At 46.0% G+C, this 15,623-nt stretch overlaps 1 protein-coding gene and 1 long non-coding RNA gene across 2 annotated transcripts; both read left to right on the forward strand.

Annotated features, from left to right (window-relative positions):
• The first annotated feature begins 15 nt into the window (after positions 1-15).
• Positions 16-911, forward strand: LOC146490925 (uncharacterized). The gene is made up of 2 exons (XR_014872400.1): positions 16-212; positions 282-911. It is a non-coding gene; the product is annotated as an uncharacterized LOC146490925 (long non-coding RNA).
• A 1,487-nt stretch (positions 912-2,398) lies between these two features.
• LOC146490926 (flavin-containing monooxygenase 5-like) lies at positions 2,399-15,408 on the forward strand. Its single transcript, XM_085151601.1, has 10 exons — positions 2,399-2,574; positions 7,671-7,811; positions 11,818-12,006; positions 12,547-12,712; positions 12,862-13,004; positions 13,284-13,480; positions 14,194-14,341; positions 14,427-14,634; positions 14,746-14,818; positions 14,901-15,408. Exons 1-10 carry the CDS (start codon positions 2,500-2,502, stop codon positions 15,313-15,315), a joined length of 1,755 nt encoding a protein of 584 aa, XP_085007727.1. The 5' UTR covers positions 2,399-2,499; the 3' UTR covers positions 15,316-15,408.
• The last annotated feature ends 215 nt before the right edge of the window (positions 15,409-15,623 follow it).

Raw genomic sequence — 15,623 nt, forward strand, 5'->3', positions numbered from 1 at the left:
GGAAAGCCAGTAAATTCATTTTTTTCATCATATCAGTACGGAAACGTTTAACTTTCCATTTCAGGCTGTTTAGCCAATATCCAACATTAAATGATGAGCTTCCCAACCGCATCCTCTCTGGAACAATTCAAGTGAAACCCAACATCCGCAGATTTCAAGGTTCCAGTGTGGAGTTTGATGATGGCAGTGTAGTGGAAGATGTTGAGCTGGTGGTAGGTCTGAAATTACCCACTTTTCTTCACCTTCAGCGGTCCTGACTAACATGGACCGCTGTCTTTCAGGTGTTTGCTACAGGATACCGATTTTCCTTTCCATTCCTGGCTTCACAGGTGGTCTCTGTGTCTAACAACAAAGCATCTCTGTACAAATATGTGTTTCCTTCTGAGCTCGAACGCCCCACGCTGGCTATCATTGGTCTAGTGCAGCCAGTGGAAATCTATTATGCCTATCTCCAAGTTGCAGGCCAGGTGGGCCACACGTGTCTTTAAAGGTCAGAGTTTAAATAATTTAATTAATGACCACAATGGCACGAGTATGCCGGCTTGTACACATACACGAGAGACACGAGAGTTCTTCTTTACTGACGTTTACTGTGCTTCTCTTAACGTACACAGGTACACCGTAGAACTGGTGAATACAAATGTACAAGAAAATTATATTTCAGCATTAAAACATATTACAATATAAAATTCACAAAATATAAACAAACATACCACTTTGGCCTGCAAGTAGACAAACCGGTGTAATTGGAACTTAGGACTTATTTCTTCTTTCTTAGCTTGACTTTTACACGGCTAGACCGTCACCATGAGCAGCTTCTCTGACCTTACTTCCCAAAACAGGAAGTGACCTCTGCCCTTACCTTATACTTACAAAATTAACCGGTTATTTTCCATCTATCAAATTAACTTTACACCAATCCGGTAGGCAAAAAAGGAAAATGTTAACATACTCAACACAAAAATAAAACATACAAAATAAAATGCGTTAATTACATTATCATTACAAGAGCTCCGCCTACTGGTCAAATACTAACATAACAACTGTTACAACGAGGACCACAGTAGACCTTCTAATAGTATAATAGTACTAATGTTAACGAAGAGGCTGCATTAGACTGTTTTTAACAATGAAAGACATGAGTTTTTAAAATATACATTCTGGATTTGTTTAACTCTGCACTAGAATCTGAAAATAAGAGTTTCTGCAGCTATCTTAAAATTTTGCTTTTTGTTTGTTAATTTTATTTTCTGGCAAATAACTCAGCCAACAATCTGTGGTCGTTCCAGTAGCCAGTAATGAAATTTTCCAATAAAATTTCTAATAAATCATTTCCATAAGTCTACATGTTTTCTACAGTTACTTTATGGCTACTTGTGGCTTTTGCTTAGAGGTTCAAGCTTAAGAGTCCATGATTTTCTTTCTTCTTTTAAAGTATTTATTATTTTTAGGGCTCAAAGATTTGAGATGTTTAGAGGCAGGACTCACGCCCACGGCTGAATACACTCATTTGCATTTATTCACAGTCAATAGAAAAAACACAGTTCAAAAAATATCTTAGCAGTTGGAAGGTCCAGTCTCCACAAAGCTTCCTTTTAGATGCAGACAAAGTAACTTTGTCACACCAGAGTCAGCTCACCACTGGATATCTCACAATTTCTAAATGATGTGCACAGGGACAGACCAGTTAACGTATCTTCACAATTAACCCAAATAAAATAGGAGCAGGAGCAACGCTTCATTTACCGCTTTCAAGGCAACAATCCAGCAAAGACTGATCCACTGCTCCTTCCTTATGAAGCTGCCCAAACAAGATCATCAGAGCTGATGTGTTACTGCCACCAGGTGTGTGTCTGAAACTTGGTCCCCACAATGCACAAAGGCCAGTGCATACACACACACAAACACACATAAATGCACACAAACAGGGAAAATGAGAGAATGGAGACACAGACTAAAACACCACAACAATTGGCAGGTTGAACGCTGAGGACTTGCGGTACCCTGACAGTTTTTTAACACTTAAAGGTTGATTTAGTAATGCATGAAAATATACGCAAGCATATCAGTGCTGTTTGACAGTGTTTCATTAGAAGTTGCAAAGTAAGTAAAAAAAAACAAACATTTAAGCAGTGTCACTGTGGTATTTGAAGCACGAAATGTCCCTGCTTCCTTAAAATCCTTTACTTACCTCTCAGCTGGTCCAACATATAACAAAGCTTGATACTGCTTGACGTTTGTTGCTGAATTTTCAGTTGAAACTGGTATTGACATAAATGACTGCTTGGAAAAACTTTTAGTTGCCACTGTAGAATTCAGCTTGTGGCACATAATTTGACATTGGACATTGGACTTTAACAACTCGATAACAAAACCAAGCTTTTCATTCCAAGACCCTGGGTAGTCAGTGTAGGAGCCATATGAGTTGTTCCTTTTTTGACTAAGTGGGTTGGTTTAAATGGACTCACTGTATTGGTGCACGGGTGTGGGGCGTGTCTCATGGGTGTGGTAGATGATAAATGTGGTTGCACTCACCTGTTCACAGCACCTGATGTTGATGAGCAGAAAGATAGGGTGAGCATGAGGCAAAACTTTCTGTTGACTGCAGCTTGAGCGCAGCTTGAATGACTTTGATGTATTTTAACCGGAACTTGATGGTTTTTGTATATTTGTGCACTAATTGATGCCATAGGCCAAGTTGAAATTTGGCATAGTAGTTAGTGCAGTTCTTTGTGAGTTGCAGGTATTTGTTTGTGCAGTCTGTGCATTTGTTTAATAGTTAATCCCAGGCACTGATTTGTATATTGGACAGTTGCATGTGGAATAAAAGGAGCAAATGGTACAGAAGTGTATTTTATGTGTTTATTGTTGCGCGTCATCTGTGTCCTCATGTTTAGCCTGCCGCGGCCATAGGTTGGAGGAGCCGCAATAAATTGTCAACAGAAAAGTTTGTAGGTTTTATTGGATTATTTATATATAGATGAGTTTTATAGTTTGCTGTTGCCTTTGTCCACGTAGCTTTTAGATTAAGCCTTTGGCTACACAATACAGATTTCTTTCAGGAGTCTTATTCCCCTGTTAGGTTTCAGCAGTACAGCTGCACTAGGCGTTGTACTGATTTACTTTCTAGTTATTGTGCATCAGGCGGCTGAAGCCATTGGCTTGGGAGTACCGCCACAGTTTGTGTTTAAGACAGTTTGTCTTCCTCACAGCTGACGGTATGGAGGTACATAAATACCCACCGCTAGTATGTACGGAAGACTAGGTTGAGTTAGTTAGGTTTAATAGGCAGATAGAGGGGGATATTGCTCCTGTTAATTGTGTGTCCAAGGTTTATTGAAGGGAATGTCATCAAGTTGATGTGTTGGAATGAAGCTGTATGGCATAGGTGCAGTTCAGCGTTTGGATTTTGTAATGTTTTGAAAAAAATGGAGACACACCAATTAATACAATGTGGTGATGTGGATGGAAAGAAAAGACAGCCAAAACCGACTACCAAGGCTTTGGAGAATCAGACTGAAAGGCTTCAAACAGAACGTCACACTAAGTTTAATAAAATTAAAAATGTCATAAAGGTTATTAAAGAATTAAAGCAATCTGAAGATAATGTTTCCACTGTTCAGGCTCAGTTAGAGAATTTGTCTGTGTTGCTTAATGAGGCAACTTATCTGCATGAAACCTTGCTTCCTTTGCTTCCTCAAGAAGAGCAAGAAAAACAAACTGCTTGATTTATAAGTGTGCAAGCACATAATACTGAGTTTATGGAAGAGATAAAGAAATGGCTTCATGATGCAAAGGGAAACCCTCAGAGTAAAAAATCTGGTGTCTGAGCTTGATTTGCCACATTTAAATCCACCTGGTGTTGAGTCTTCTGATGTATTACCTACTGGAAAGGGTTCTGCTGCTTCTAGGCACACCGGGAATATTGGTAAAGGTGCTGCGATAGATGATGTTAATCCAAGTGATAGCATCTCTAATGTTAGAAACAAAAGTTGTAGGAAAAGTAAAACATCACTCAGTGGCTCAATGGTTTCATCTGCCTTGTCAGCATGCATAACTGCAGAGGCTGACATGGCTGCCCTTCTTGTTCGACAGAGGTTGTTGAAAGAAAAGCATGCTTTGGAAGAACAAGAAATACAGCTTAAGAAAAGAAAGGAGCTGCTTGACTTAGAAACGGAAATAGCAGCTTCAGCAGCAAAGGTGAATGTTTTAAAAGCTTCTGAAATGTCCCAAGTCTCAAGTGCTGTTAATGGTAAATCTGATGGAATGAATTCATATTTAGAACGAGAGCAGGGGCGTTTAGGCATTTTAAATCCTAATGCTCCGACATTAGAACCTGTGTTACCAGAGCGACCATATCAGGGTGTTGATGCAAGTGATCATCAAGTGCATGTATTGGATGTAAGGCCCAAGATTAAAAATATTTCTCAGCCTAAGGTCGTTTCGTTGCAACAGTCAGAGACGAAGTTACATCAAGTATTTCCAGGTGCAGTTTCAACTACTCGGATGATGTCGCAGTCTCACGCACAATCAAAACCTCTTACACATACAGTGCAAGGTAATGAGGGTCATGATCATCTAGTCACAGTTTTGAAGAAACAAAATGAAATTACAACTTTATTGGCTGAGCAGCAGTCTCTGTTTTTGCTACCAAGGCGTGACATTCAGTTATTTGATGGTGATCCTTTGCAATATCAAACATTTATGACAGCTTTTGAGCACATGGTGGAGAGTCAAGCTCACAGTGCTAAGGATTGTTTATATTTTCTCGAGCAATACACTAGAGGCCATCCAAGAGAAATGGTCAGAAGCTGTCAGTATATGCCTGCTGAGTATGGATATGCTAAATCTTTGCTCCAGGAGAACTTTGGCATCCATCCATCCATCCATCTTCATCCGCTTTATCCGGGGCCGGGTCGCGGGGGCAGCAGCCTAAGCAAAGAGGCCCAGACCTCCCTCTCCTCAGCCACCTCCTCCAGCTCGTCCGGGGGAACACCAAGGCGTTCCCAGGCCAGCCAAGAGATATAATCTCTCCAGCGTGTCCTGGGTCTGCCCCGGGGCCTCCTCCCGGTGGGACATGCCTGGAACACCTCACCCAGGAATCGCCCAGGGGGCATCCTTGTCAGATGCCCAAACCACCTCAGCTGGCTCCTTTCGATGTGGAGCAGCAGCGGCTCTACTCTGAGCCCCTCCCGGATGGCCGAACCTCTCACCCTATCTCTAAGGGAGAGGCCTGCCACCCTTCGGAGGAAGCTCATTTCCGCCGCTTGTATCCGCGATCTCGTCCTTTCGGTCACTACCCACAGCTCGTGGCCATAGGTGAGGGTAGGGACGTAGATCGACCGGTAAATTGAGAGCTTCGCTTTTACACTCAGCTCCCTCTTCACCACGACGGACCGGTGCAGCGTCTGCATTACTGCAGCTGCAGCCCCAATCCGTCTGTCGATCTCCGGCTCCCTTCTCCCATCACTCGCGAACAAGACCCCGAGATACTTGAACTCCTCCACTTGGGGCAGGAACTCATCCCCGACCCGGAGTGGGCACTCCACCCTTTTCCGGCTGAGAACCATGGCCTCAGATTTGGAGGTGCTGATCCTCATTCCCGCTGCTTCACACTCGGCTGCGAACCGCTCCAGTGCGAGCTGGAGGCCCTCACCCGATGAAGCCAACAGAACCACATCATCCGCAAAGATCAGAGATGAGATTCTGAGGCCACCAAAGTGAAAGCCCTCCGCCACTTGGCTGCGCCTAGAAATCCTGTCCATAAAAATTATGAACAGAACCGGTGACAAAGGGCAGCCCTGGCAGAGCCCATCACCCACCGGGAACGAGTCCGACTTATTGCCGGCAATGCGAACCAAGCTCTTGCAACGGTTGTATAGGGCCCGTAGCAATGGGCCAGACACCCCATACTCCCGCAACACCTCCCACAGGACACCCCGAGGGACACGGTCGAATGCCTTCTCCAAGTCCACAAAACACATGTAGACTGGTTGGGCAAACTCCCATGCACCCTCAAGTATCCTCGAGAGGATGAAGAGCTGGTCCAGTGTTCCGCGACCAGGACGAAAACTGCATTGTTCCTCCTGCATCCGAGGTTCGACTAGCGGACGAACTCTCCTTTCCAGCACCCTGGCATAGACTTTCCCGGGGAGGCTGAGGAGTGTGATCCCCCTGTAGTTGGAACACACCCTCCGGTCCCCCTTCTTAAAGATGGGGACCACCACCCCGGTCTGCCAATCCACGGGTACTGCCCCTGATCTCCACGCAACATTGCAGAGGCGTGTCAACCAGGACAGCCCTACAACGTCCAGAGCCTTCAGGAACTCGGGGCGGACCTCATCAACACCAGGGGCTCTACCACCAAGGAGTTGTTTAACTGCCTCAGTGACCTCGCCCCCGGAAATTGGCGGGTCATTCCCCTCATCCCCAGACTCTGCTTCCTCCTCGGAAGACGCGTCAGTGGGATTAAGGAGGTCCTCGAAGTATTCCTTCCACCGCCTGACAATTTTCTCAGTCGACGTCAGCAGCGCTCCGCCAGCACTATACACAGTGCAGGTAGAGCACCGCTTTCCCCTCCTGAGACGCCTGACGGTTTGCCAGAACCTTTTCGAGGCAGTCCAAAAGTCTTTTTCCATGGCCTCTCCGAACTCCTCCCACACCCGAGTTTTTGCTTCAGCCACTGCCCGAGCCGCATTCCGCTTGGCCTGTCGATACCTGTCGGCTGCCTCCGGAGTCCCACAGGCTAACCAAGCCCGATAGGACTCCTTCTTCAGCCTGGTGGCTCCCTTCACCTCTGGTGTCCACCATTTGGTTCGGGGATTACCACCACGGCAGGCACCAACCACCTTGCGGCCGCAGCTCAATGCAGCAGCTTCGGCAATGGAGGCGCTGAACATGGTCCATTCGGACTCAATGTCCCCGCCTCCCTCGGAATGCTGTTGAAGCTCTGCCGGAGGTGTGCGTTGAAGATCTCGCAAGCCGAGGGGATATTAGAATACCCACCCCAGCCCGCCGCCTCTCACCAGGGGCAACTCCAGACTGAGACAGAGTCCAGCCCCTCTCCAGGAGACTGGTTCCAGAGCCCAAGCCATGCGTAGAGGTGAGCCCGACTATATCTAGCCGGTACCTCTCAACCTCACGCACTAACTCAGGCTCCTTCCCCACCAGAGAGGTGACATTCCATGTCCCTATTACCAGTCTTGGCAGCCGGGGGTCAGTCCGCCAGGGCCTCCGCTCCTGGCCGCCACCCGGCACACAATGCACCAGTCCAGAACATTTCGTATCCTTTTTTTTTTTTTCTTTTTTAACACAGTCTTTAGACTTACAGAAGTAAACACATATTAGTATGACAGTTTTGCAATGAGGCTTACTTTTTTATGCAGAAAAAGATCTTGAGTGAGCTTGTAAATTCACACTGACGTTATACACGGTTGGATTTCTGTAAATAAATAACCAGAATAAACCACTGATCACACCGGTTGGCTGGCAGTGGGATCCGTGCCTTCTAAAGACAAACACAGCATGTAGTATCTCCGGATGACGGTTAAATGGAAATGAATGTAACGTTGTTGTTACTCTTGTTTTCTGCACAACTTCCTGCTCTGCACGGCTCATTGGCTGCAGCTTCTTGTTAACTGTAAACATATTTTGCACTGTCTCCTTCGCAGAGCTGCAGTATGACCCGTCGTGTGGCAGTGATCGGAGGAGGGTCTTCGGGTCTGGCTTGCATAAAGTGCTGTTTGGATGAGGGGCTGGAGCCTGTGTGCTTCGAAAGCAGCGATGACATTGGTGGGCTGTGGAGGTTTAAGGTTGGCTGACGCTATGTGAATCACTTTACTTTTGGTCATGTTTTATCATTTTTCATACATATGAAGTGGATTTTCTTCATTTCAAGGGCACATGGTGCGCACTGAGACTCAGAATTTGATCCGAAATAAATATTATGCTGAAAATGGTGCGGGCACAATTTTCAAGCTCATATACAACCTTGTGCACTGATTTATTGCGTGATAAGTGACAGTGCACAAGGGTTGAAGCACTGTTTTGAATCGGATATCTTGTTTGCTCAGTGACAAAACAAGTATTTAGATTTCTTACTTGAGAAAAAGTGGTAATCCTTCTCTTTTCTTTTTTTTTTCTGCCTGTCCCGTTTGGCTCTTTTGCCATCAGAATTATTGTCTAAAGGCGAAGAAAGATGCCCAACGGATTTTCTTTACCAAATTGACCATCCCAGCTTTGCCGTAATGGTCCATTTGATTCACCTTTTATTCTTTATTTTATTTTCACTTGCTGAATACGGGACAGACTTGACTGGGGGAAAGAAAAGGGAGAAAGAAAGAGGGAAAGAAAAACAGTTGAGAAGAGGGACGGGGGAGAAGGGCAAAAAACAAAAACCAACAGAATAAGCAGAAAAAAAAAAAAAATACATATATCGATCACCTGGATCACCTGTTGAGAAAGAAAAAAGAAAACAAGCAGAAGAAAACGAGAGTAATACAATAAACCACATCACAATGATATATGGGAATATGACCGTAAATACTAAATATTAAACATTATTGTGCAGCACGTAAGATCGACAGCACAGTGTGCATTGAGGTAGGAGCCAAAAAGGGTGTAGTTTGTGTGTGTGATCACCCGTGTGTACACCTGTGAGCATGGACGCGCTTGTTTTCTTAAAAGGTTCCCTCATGTAATGATCTGCTAGAGGGTGTGGGGGGCCACTGCCCCGTCCTCCAGGGCATGAAGCAGGTATGGAGGAGATCAAAACTCCAGACATCCAGAGGCCCCCAGAACACAAGAGACCAAGGAAGACCAACAGAGGGGCAGCCGTGCCACCGTCCCAGAAAGAGCTGAGGAGAGTCCCAGATGAGGGGTCACCCAGCAGCCACAGAGCAGAAGCCAGGGGGGGCTGCAGTGACGTGCCCGTGAGCTCCGCCGGCAGCCAGCTGTGCCTGAGTGACCGAGCCCCAGGCCGAGAGGCCGGGGGCACCCCACCTCCGAAGTGGCCCAAGCGAGCCCCAGGCTCCAGGCCCCGATAAGCAGCCGCCAAGGAGTGAGCCGGTGTGTACCCGGACGCCCACCCCCGGACACAAAGAACCACCAACGCACCGATGTCTGAGGGAGTCCGCCCCCGGCAGGGGAAGTGGTGGGGGGAGATAGGCCTCCAAACCTTGGAGGGCCTGAGCTGTCCTCAGAGAGGTGGCGTCTGATACCCAACCTGACATATGGACACAGACATACAGGCACACACAGATACAAACATCCATTCCCACCCTCATGCTCTCATATGCACTTACTCCACACTCAACCAACGTGGAGACAGACATAAAGAGACGCTGTACACACAATCACACTCCCCAAGCGTACTCTACGAACCGGGTCTAGGTACCCTTGCCCCTGGAGGGGGGAACTGCACCCAGACCCAGGTTGTGTTACCCTTTTCCCTGCGGTGGGGAGAAGCAGACCGCCCCGACTCCGCAGCAGCAGGGAGGCCCCACATTCCGGATCCCAGTCGGACGGCCAACTCCTCCTCCTAGCCCCCCTGCTCCAGCAGAAAGCAGAGAACGAGGGTGAGAGAAGACTCCTAACCTCCCTCCACCCGCTCATTGTAGTGTTGATGTATGTGTGTTCTAAGGTGCATTTAAAACCCAGGAGGGCATGGAGCTACCTGCCAGAGAGCAGCAGGTAAGCGCATAGTCCCTCCTGCTAGCCCTCAATGTCTACGTGTATTTAAAATTGAGAGGTGGGCAACGACGCCGGGGGTGAGGTGTACACCCTGATGGTAATTGGGATTCCGTGTAGCGTGCCCACCCCCAAGATCCTATATGTATGTGTAATGAGAGTGTGAGTAATGTGAATGTCTAAGTTGCGGGATAAAATTGAGGCAGAGGCAGCCAGAAGGGGACAGAGGGGGGGGTTACCTCCTCTGCACCCTGGTGACACACCCCTACTCCAAGGCCATGCATGTGTGGGTGGTTGTGGTGGAGCGGGAAGAGGGAGGCAGCTGGAGATGGGGAGGGAAGGAAGGGAGGGGCAAGTGACCCCTCCCTGGGGCCAGCTCCCCCGCTGACCCCAGTAGGCACCCCCATACTCCGCGACCCACCAGGGAAGGGGGGCCCAGGCCCATCCGAACCAGGGCCCAGTGCAGCGGCGCCGCCCGGCCCCACAGAGCCCGGGGCAGTCCACCCAACCCCACAACAGAGAAAACTGCACCCACCCCATCATCCACTCATCTTCCAGACTACATAAGACAATAGACGCCCAGGCTGAGATCTTCCTCCACCTCTCCTGTATCTCCCCCTCTTGCAGAGAGAGTTCCTGAGAGAGGAAAGCTCCTGCAAGATGTGACAACCCCCCCCCCCCCCCCCCACCAGTTGAAGAGCCCCCCAGGTGGCTCGGCGCACCGGCGGCACCCCGCGCCAGTGGCGGGCCCCCATATACCCACCGGCCCACAACCCCGGCAACACACCAACCAGGACCCAGGCCCCCGAGGCCCGGCCAGGGCCCCAGGCCAGAGCCGGAGCGCCCCCAGAACCTCACGCCCGTCCCGGACCCACCCAGGGGCAGCCAGGCTACCAGGTCAGTAACCCCCGTCCGTCAGCACAGACCCTCCCCTAGCCCCGCTGCACGTAGCCACGAGGAAGCCGTCACCTAAGAGCCAACAGAGCCCCTAATTGGCCATGACCGCTACCCCGGGTTGAGCCCCCCAAGGAAGATGCTCCCGGGGAACCCCCCGACGCCCTAAGCCCGACCCTACCCCCACACCAATCACAACAGTGAAGGCGAGACCAAAATATGACCCCCCACCCCCACTAGGTGATGGAGCTGATCAGAGGAGCCCAGAGCGATTGATCTGATGTGGTGGCAGAGGCTGTATCAAGACTAATGTAATCTAATAGATAATTTCTATATTGGTTAGAATTAAGATTGTTTTTATTTTTCCAGTTCATGAGGACTGTTTTCTTGGCTATGCATAGGGCAGTGAAAACCATATGGGCTATATTCTTTTCTGAAGTGACATTATCTAAGCTGCCCAACAAACACACTAAGGGGGAAGTTGGAATGTTACATTTCAGACACTTTGATAAGTCTTCACATATCTCGCGCCAAAACTTCTGAACTGGTGGACAGAACCAAAGAGCGTGGATATAATTGTCCGGTGAATTGGTTTGGCAGTGTGAGCAGTTGTTGGTAGATGCAAAGCCCATCTTGAACATCCGATGACCTGTATAGTGCACTCTATGTAGTATTTTGTATTGAATTAATTGAAGACTGGGATTTCTGATTAGATGAAAGGGTTTTTAAGCAAATCTGAGACCAGAAGTTTTGGTCTAAGTTAACTGATAAATCCGCTTCCCATTTTGCAATAGGAAGTGATATTGATTCATCTGTTTTAGAAAGCATTCTGTATATTTTGGATAGTAATTTGGGGGTTTTAAGAGTAAAAAATTGAACCACACTTGGTGGTGTTTGTAGTTCAACTTGACCCAGTTTAAATTTCTTTTTTATTATGGTATTATGGTAATCCTTCTCAAGAAGCCTAATACCTAGTTCAAAAGTTTTAGCATTAAATATTCTCAATTTCAATAATTATCAGTAATACAGCAGATTATATTGGGAAATGTAAACTCTAAAATAAATGGTGTGAAAACCAAAGTACAATGTTTGCATCACAGTATTTATTAGACGCGTAAAAACATACATAAAATTAAACTACAAATGCAATAAAACTGTACTCAAGCCAGACGAGCATTGAAAGAGTAATGGTGCTTCAGCTCTTTTATTTATTTATTTATTTTTTTTCAACTTTAGGAGAATCCAGAGCCAGACAGGGCCAGCATCTACCACTCTGTCATCATCAACAGCTCAAAGGAGAGGATGTGTTTCAGTGACTTTCCCATCCCTGCACACTTCCCAAACTTCATGCACAACTCCCTCATCATGGACTACTTTCGGCTGTATGCTGACCACTTCCAGCTCACCAAGCACATACGCTTTAATGTAAGAATGCTTTATGATGTCTGAAATGGTAAATTGTATCACATAATTAAAAAATAAATAATTTAAGTTAAATCCTAAGCACGGTGGCACGGTGGTTAGCACTGTTGCCGCACAGCAAGAAGGTCCTGAGTTCAATTCCACCATCAGGCTGTGTGGAGTTTGCATGTTCTCCCCGTGTTTGCGTGGGTTCCCTCCGGGTACTCCGGCTTCCTCCCACCGTCCAAAGACATGCAGCTTGTGGGGATAGGTTAATTGGAAAATCCAAATTGCCACTAGGTGTGAATGTGCGAATGAATGTGAGTGCAAATGGTTGTCTGTCCCTGTGTGTTGGCCCTGCTACAGACTGGCGACCTGTCCAGGGTGTACCCTGCCTCTCGCCCTATGACAGCTGGGATAGGCTCCAGCGCCCCCCGCGACCCTTAAAAGGATAAGCGGAAGCGAATGGATGGATGGATGGATAAATCATAATTACTACAACATTAATTTCATAGAAAAAAACACTTTGTTCTGTCCCCTTGCGCCTGTCTTTCTGTTGTCCAGACCAAAGTCTTGCAGGTGAAGCAGAAATCAGATTTTTCTCATTCAGGCGAGTGGGTTGTTGAAACGGAGAACAAGGATGGCAAGAAAGAGAAACACATTTTTGAAGCTGTGATGATCTGTATTGGACATCACTGCAACCCCAACATGCCTCTTCATGACTTTCCAGGTGACCCTTGGCCTACAATCGATTACATCTTGGGAATTGTTATTGTTTAAATCAACCCTTGACACTTTCACGTATCTTCAAATATAGGTCAGAGCAGAAGTATTGAAACATTGTGTCTACCCACCATAAGTCTGTCTTATTTTCTTCAGGCATTGAAACTTTCACGGGGAAGTATTTCCACAGCAGAGACTACAAGACTCCCGAGGAGTGGAGGAATAAAAAGGTCGTGGTGATTGGAATTGGAAACTCTGGAGGAGACATAGCAGTGGAACTGAGTAGAGTCACCAAGCAGGTTGGAATGAGTTGGTCGCATCATTAGAGTAAGAATGTGTCTGAACTGATTTAGTATTTAACATGTGAAACTTCATGATTCTCACAGTTTTAAAGCTGAATCCAATATAAATACAAGCATGTAAAACCAAACAATGGACATAATTATTTAACTTTTACATCTTCTTAATCCTTTATTTACATATTAGTAATTAGTAATATTAGTAGTTTAGAAAGTAAAAATTGAGACAATTCAGACAGAAGCAACAAGAGAGCTAACTACTCTTTCTTTTCTTCAAAGCTTTACCTGAGCACTCGAAGAGGAGCCTGGGTTCTGAACAGAGTTGGAGACAATGGGGTGCCCCTTGACCTGACTTTTAATAGAATCCTGGAGATTCTGAGGAAAATCCTTCTCTTTGATTTTTTATGTAGTATGGCAGAGAGTCGGCTCAACCAAAGATTCAATCATGGTCTTTACAATCTAAAGCCAAAACACAGGTACTGTATTTGTAGCTAGTATAGAATGTTCCAAGTGGTTGTTCTAAGACAAAAATTATGGCCTTTTTGTGCTCACCTTTGTCCTCCTGAACAGTGGCACACACCGGAAGCAGCGTGATGTGTTACTGGCATGCAATATTTTGCTTTTTTAGGTGTATCATGCACCTCTTAAGTTTTGTAACCTGGCCCACAAAGCTAGCACAGTCAAGCTGGATGAGTGGTTTGGCCATTTCAGTGATCTGTCAGTGCAGGTTCTCAGAAAAGTCCCAGCTTATGCATCTGCAGATGCTTCAGCAGCTGGAAAAGATGAGAATTTTCTGCATGCAGTCACTTTGCTTCCTGTATTGACTACTGCATATATCATCACTGTTGCCTTTTTTTTTTCCTGAGCAGTGACACATATTGTTCAGGATACGATCAACTCTGACACATTTTAAGCACCATTATTAATTTTGATGGGGCTGTGATGGCGTCAGTGTTGGTGTTATTTTATGCAACAACAGTGCAATGTCCAGTGTAAACAACCAGTTCAAAGTATGAAACTTCTGGCTGAAAATGTTGGTCCCACAACAACAACCCCTTGTCAAAATCAGTGCCTGACAACGTTGACATTTTCTGATATTCACGTTTGCAATTAGATTTTTTTGTATAAATAAAATAATATGAAAAAACTCCTTTCTGAATTTTTTTGTATTTTTGACTTTTTATTTCAGGCTGTTCAGCCAACATCCCACAGTGAATGATGAGCTTCCCAACCGCATCCTCTCTGGAACAGTTCAGGTGAAACCCAACATCCGCAGATTTCAAGGTTCCAGTGTGGAGTTTGATGATGGAAGTGTAGTGGAAGATGTTGACCTGGTGGTAGGTCTGGAATTACATACTTTTCTTCACCTTCATAGAGATCAGTGAAATTGACTTTTGACTAACATGGACCGCTATCTTTCAGGTGTTTGCTACAGGATACCAGTTTTCCTTTCCATTCCTGGCTTCACAGGTGGTCTCTGTGTCTAACAACAAAGCATCTCTGTACAAATATGTGTTTCCTCCTGAGCTCGAACGCCCCACTCTGGCTATCATTGGTCTGGTGCAGCCAGTGGGAGCCGTTATGCCCATCTCTGAGATGCAGGCCAGATGGGCTACACGTGTCTTCAAAGGTAAAAATGACTTTTTCTTTAACACAGCTTTTTCTCATCACTCAGGATTTTAGACTTTTTATAGAGTTGTTATTTTTACTACAGTAAACAGCTTTGTCCCCTTTCAAACAGGCTGCATAAAGCTTCCTCCATCAGCTGCCATGCTAAAAGATATTCAGTGTAAGCAGGAGGCCATGGCTCAAAGGTAATGAAGTGGATTTACTCAGCTTTATAGAAACCCATATTTAAGATCGGCATTTTCATATGTTCAACTCAAACTTTTTTAGGTATGTCACCAGTCAGAGACACACCATCCAGGTGGACTACATCAGCTACATGGATGAAATAGCAGAGCTAGTGGGAGTTCAACCCAACATCTCAAGGATGCTGCTGACTGACCCCAGGCTGGGAATGAATGTGCTCTTTGGTCCCTGCACGCCGTACCAGTATCGTCTCAGGGGGCCAGGAAAGTGGGCTGGAGCCCGCCAGGCAATCCTCACTCAGTGGGAGAGAGTGATTCAACCCCTGCAGACCAGGCAATGCGATGAGCCCAAACCCAGTAGATCGTATAAGTGGCGTCTGCTTCTGTCGGCTGTTGCTGTGGGCTCGGCTGCCTACATTAGCAAGAACAACCTTCCAGCTTTCCTCCAGGATCCCACTGCTTTGCTGGACAGGGTTAAAATGTACCTGCCTACACAATGATGGAAAATTCATAACTCATCAGCTTACTAAGTGAGTGATGCAATTGTATATTAACATCAAAGGCCAGCTGATCTTAAATGACTAAAAGCTACAGTTACATTCATGTGTATTGTTTCAGGTTTCTTGCTTTATGCCTTCAGAATTGTGTAACTGGATAGATCTCCTTTTTCAATTACACAATTTCTGCAGGTTATTTGTTTTAACACTTAACAGGATGCCGTGACATAGAATGTAATTTGAGCCGATTTAAAAAAGAAAAAAATTGTTTTCCAACAAAAAAAAATACATTAATAGCGCTTTCATCCAGA

The sequence above is a fragment of the Neolamprologus multifasciatus genome, chromosome 23, assembly GCF_963576455.1.
Source record: "Neolamprologus multifasciatus chromosome 23, fNeoMul1.2, whole genome shotgun sequence".
Taxonomy (NCBI): Eukaryota; Metazoa; Chordata; class Actinopteri; order Cichliformes; family Cichlidae; genus Neolamprologus; species Neolamprologus multifasciatus.

Excerpts from the sequence above, each read along its gene's own strand:
- LOC146490926 (XM_085151601.1), top strand. The coding sequence starts at position 2,500 with ATGGGTGTGGTAGATGATAAATGTGGTTGCACTCACCTGTTCACAGCA. Across the intron at positions 12,007-12,546 it reads CCAAGCACATACGCTTTAAT|ACCAAAGTCTTGCAGGTGAA; the intron begins GTAAGAATGCTT and ends TCTGTTGTCCAG. Across the intron at positions 14,635-14,745 it reads GGCTACACGTGTCTTCAAAG|GCTGCATAAAGCTTCCTCCA; the intron begins GTAAAAATGACT and ends CCTTTCAAACAG.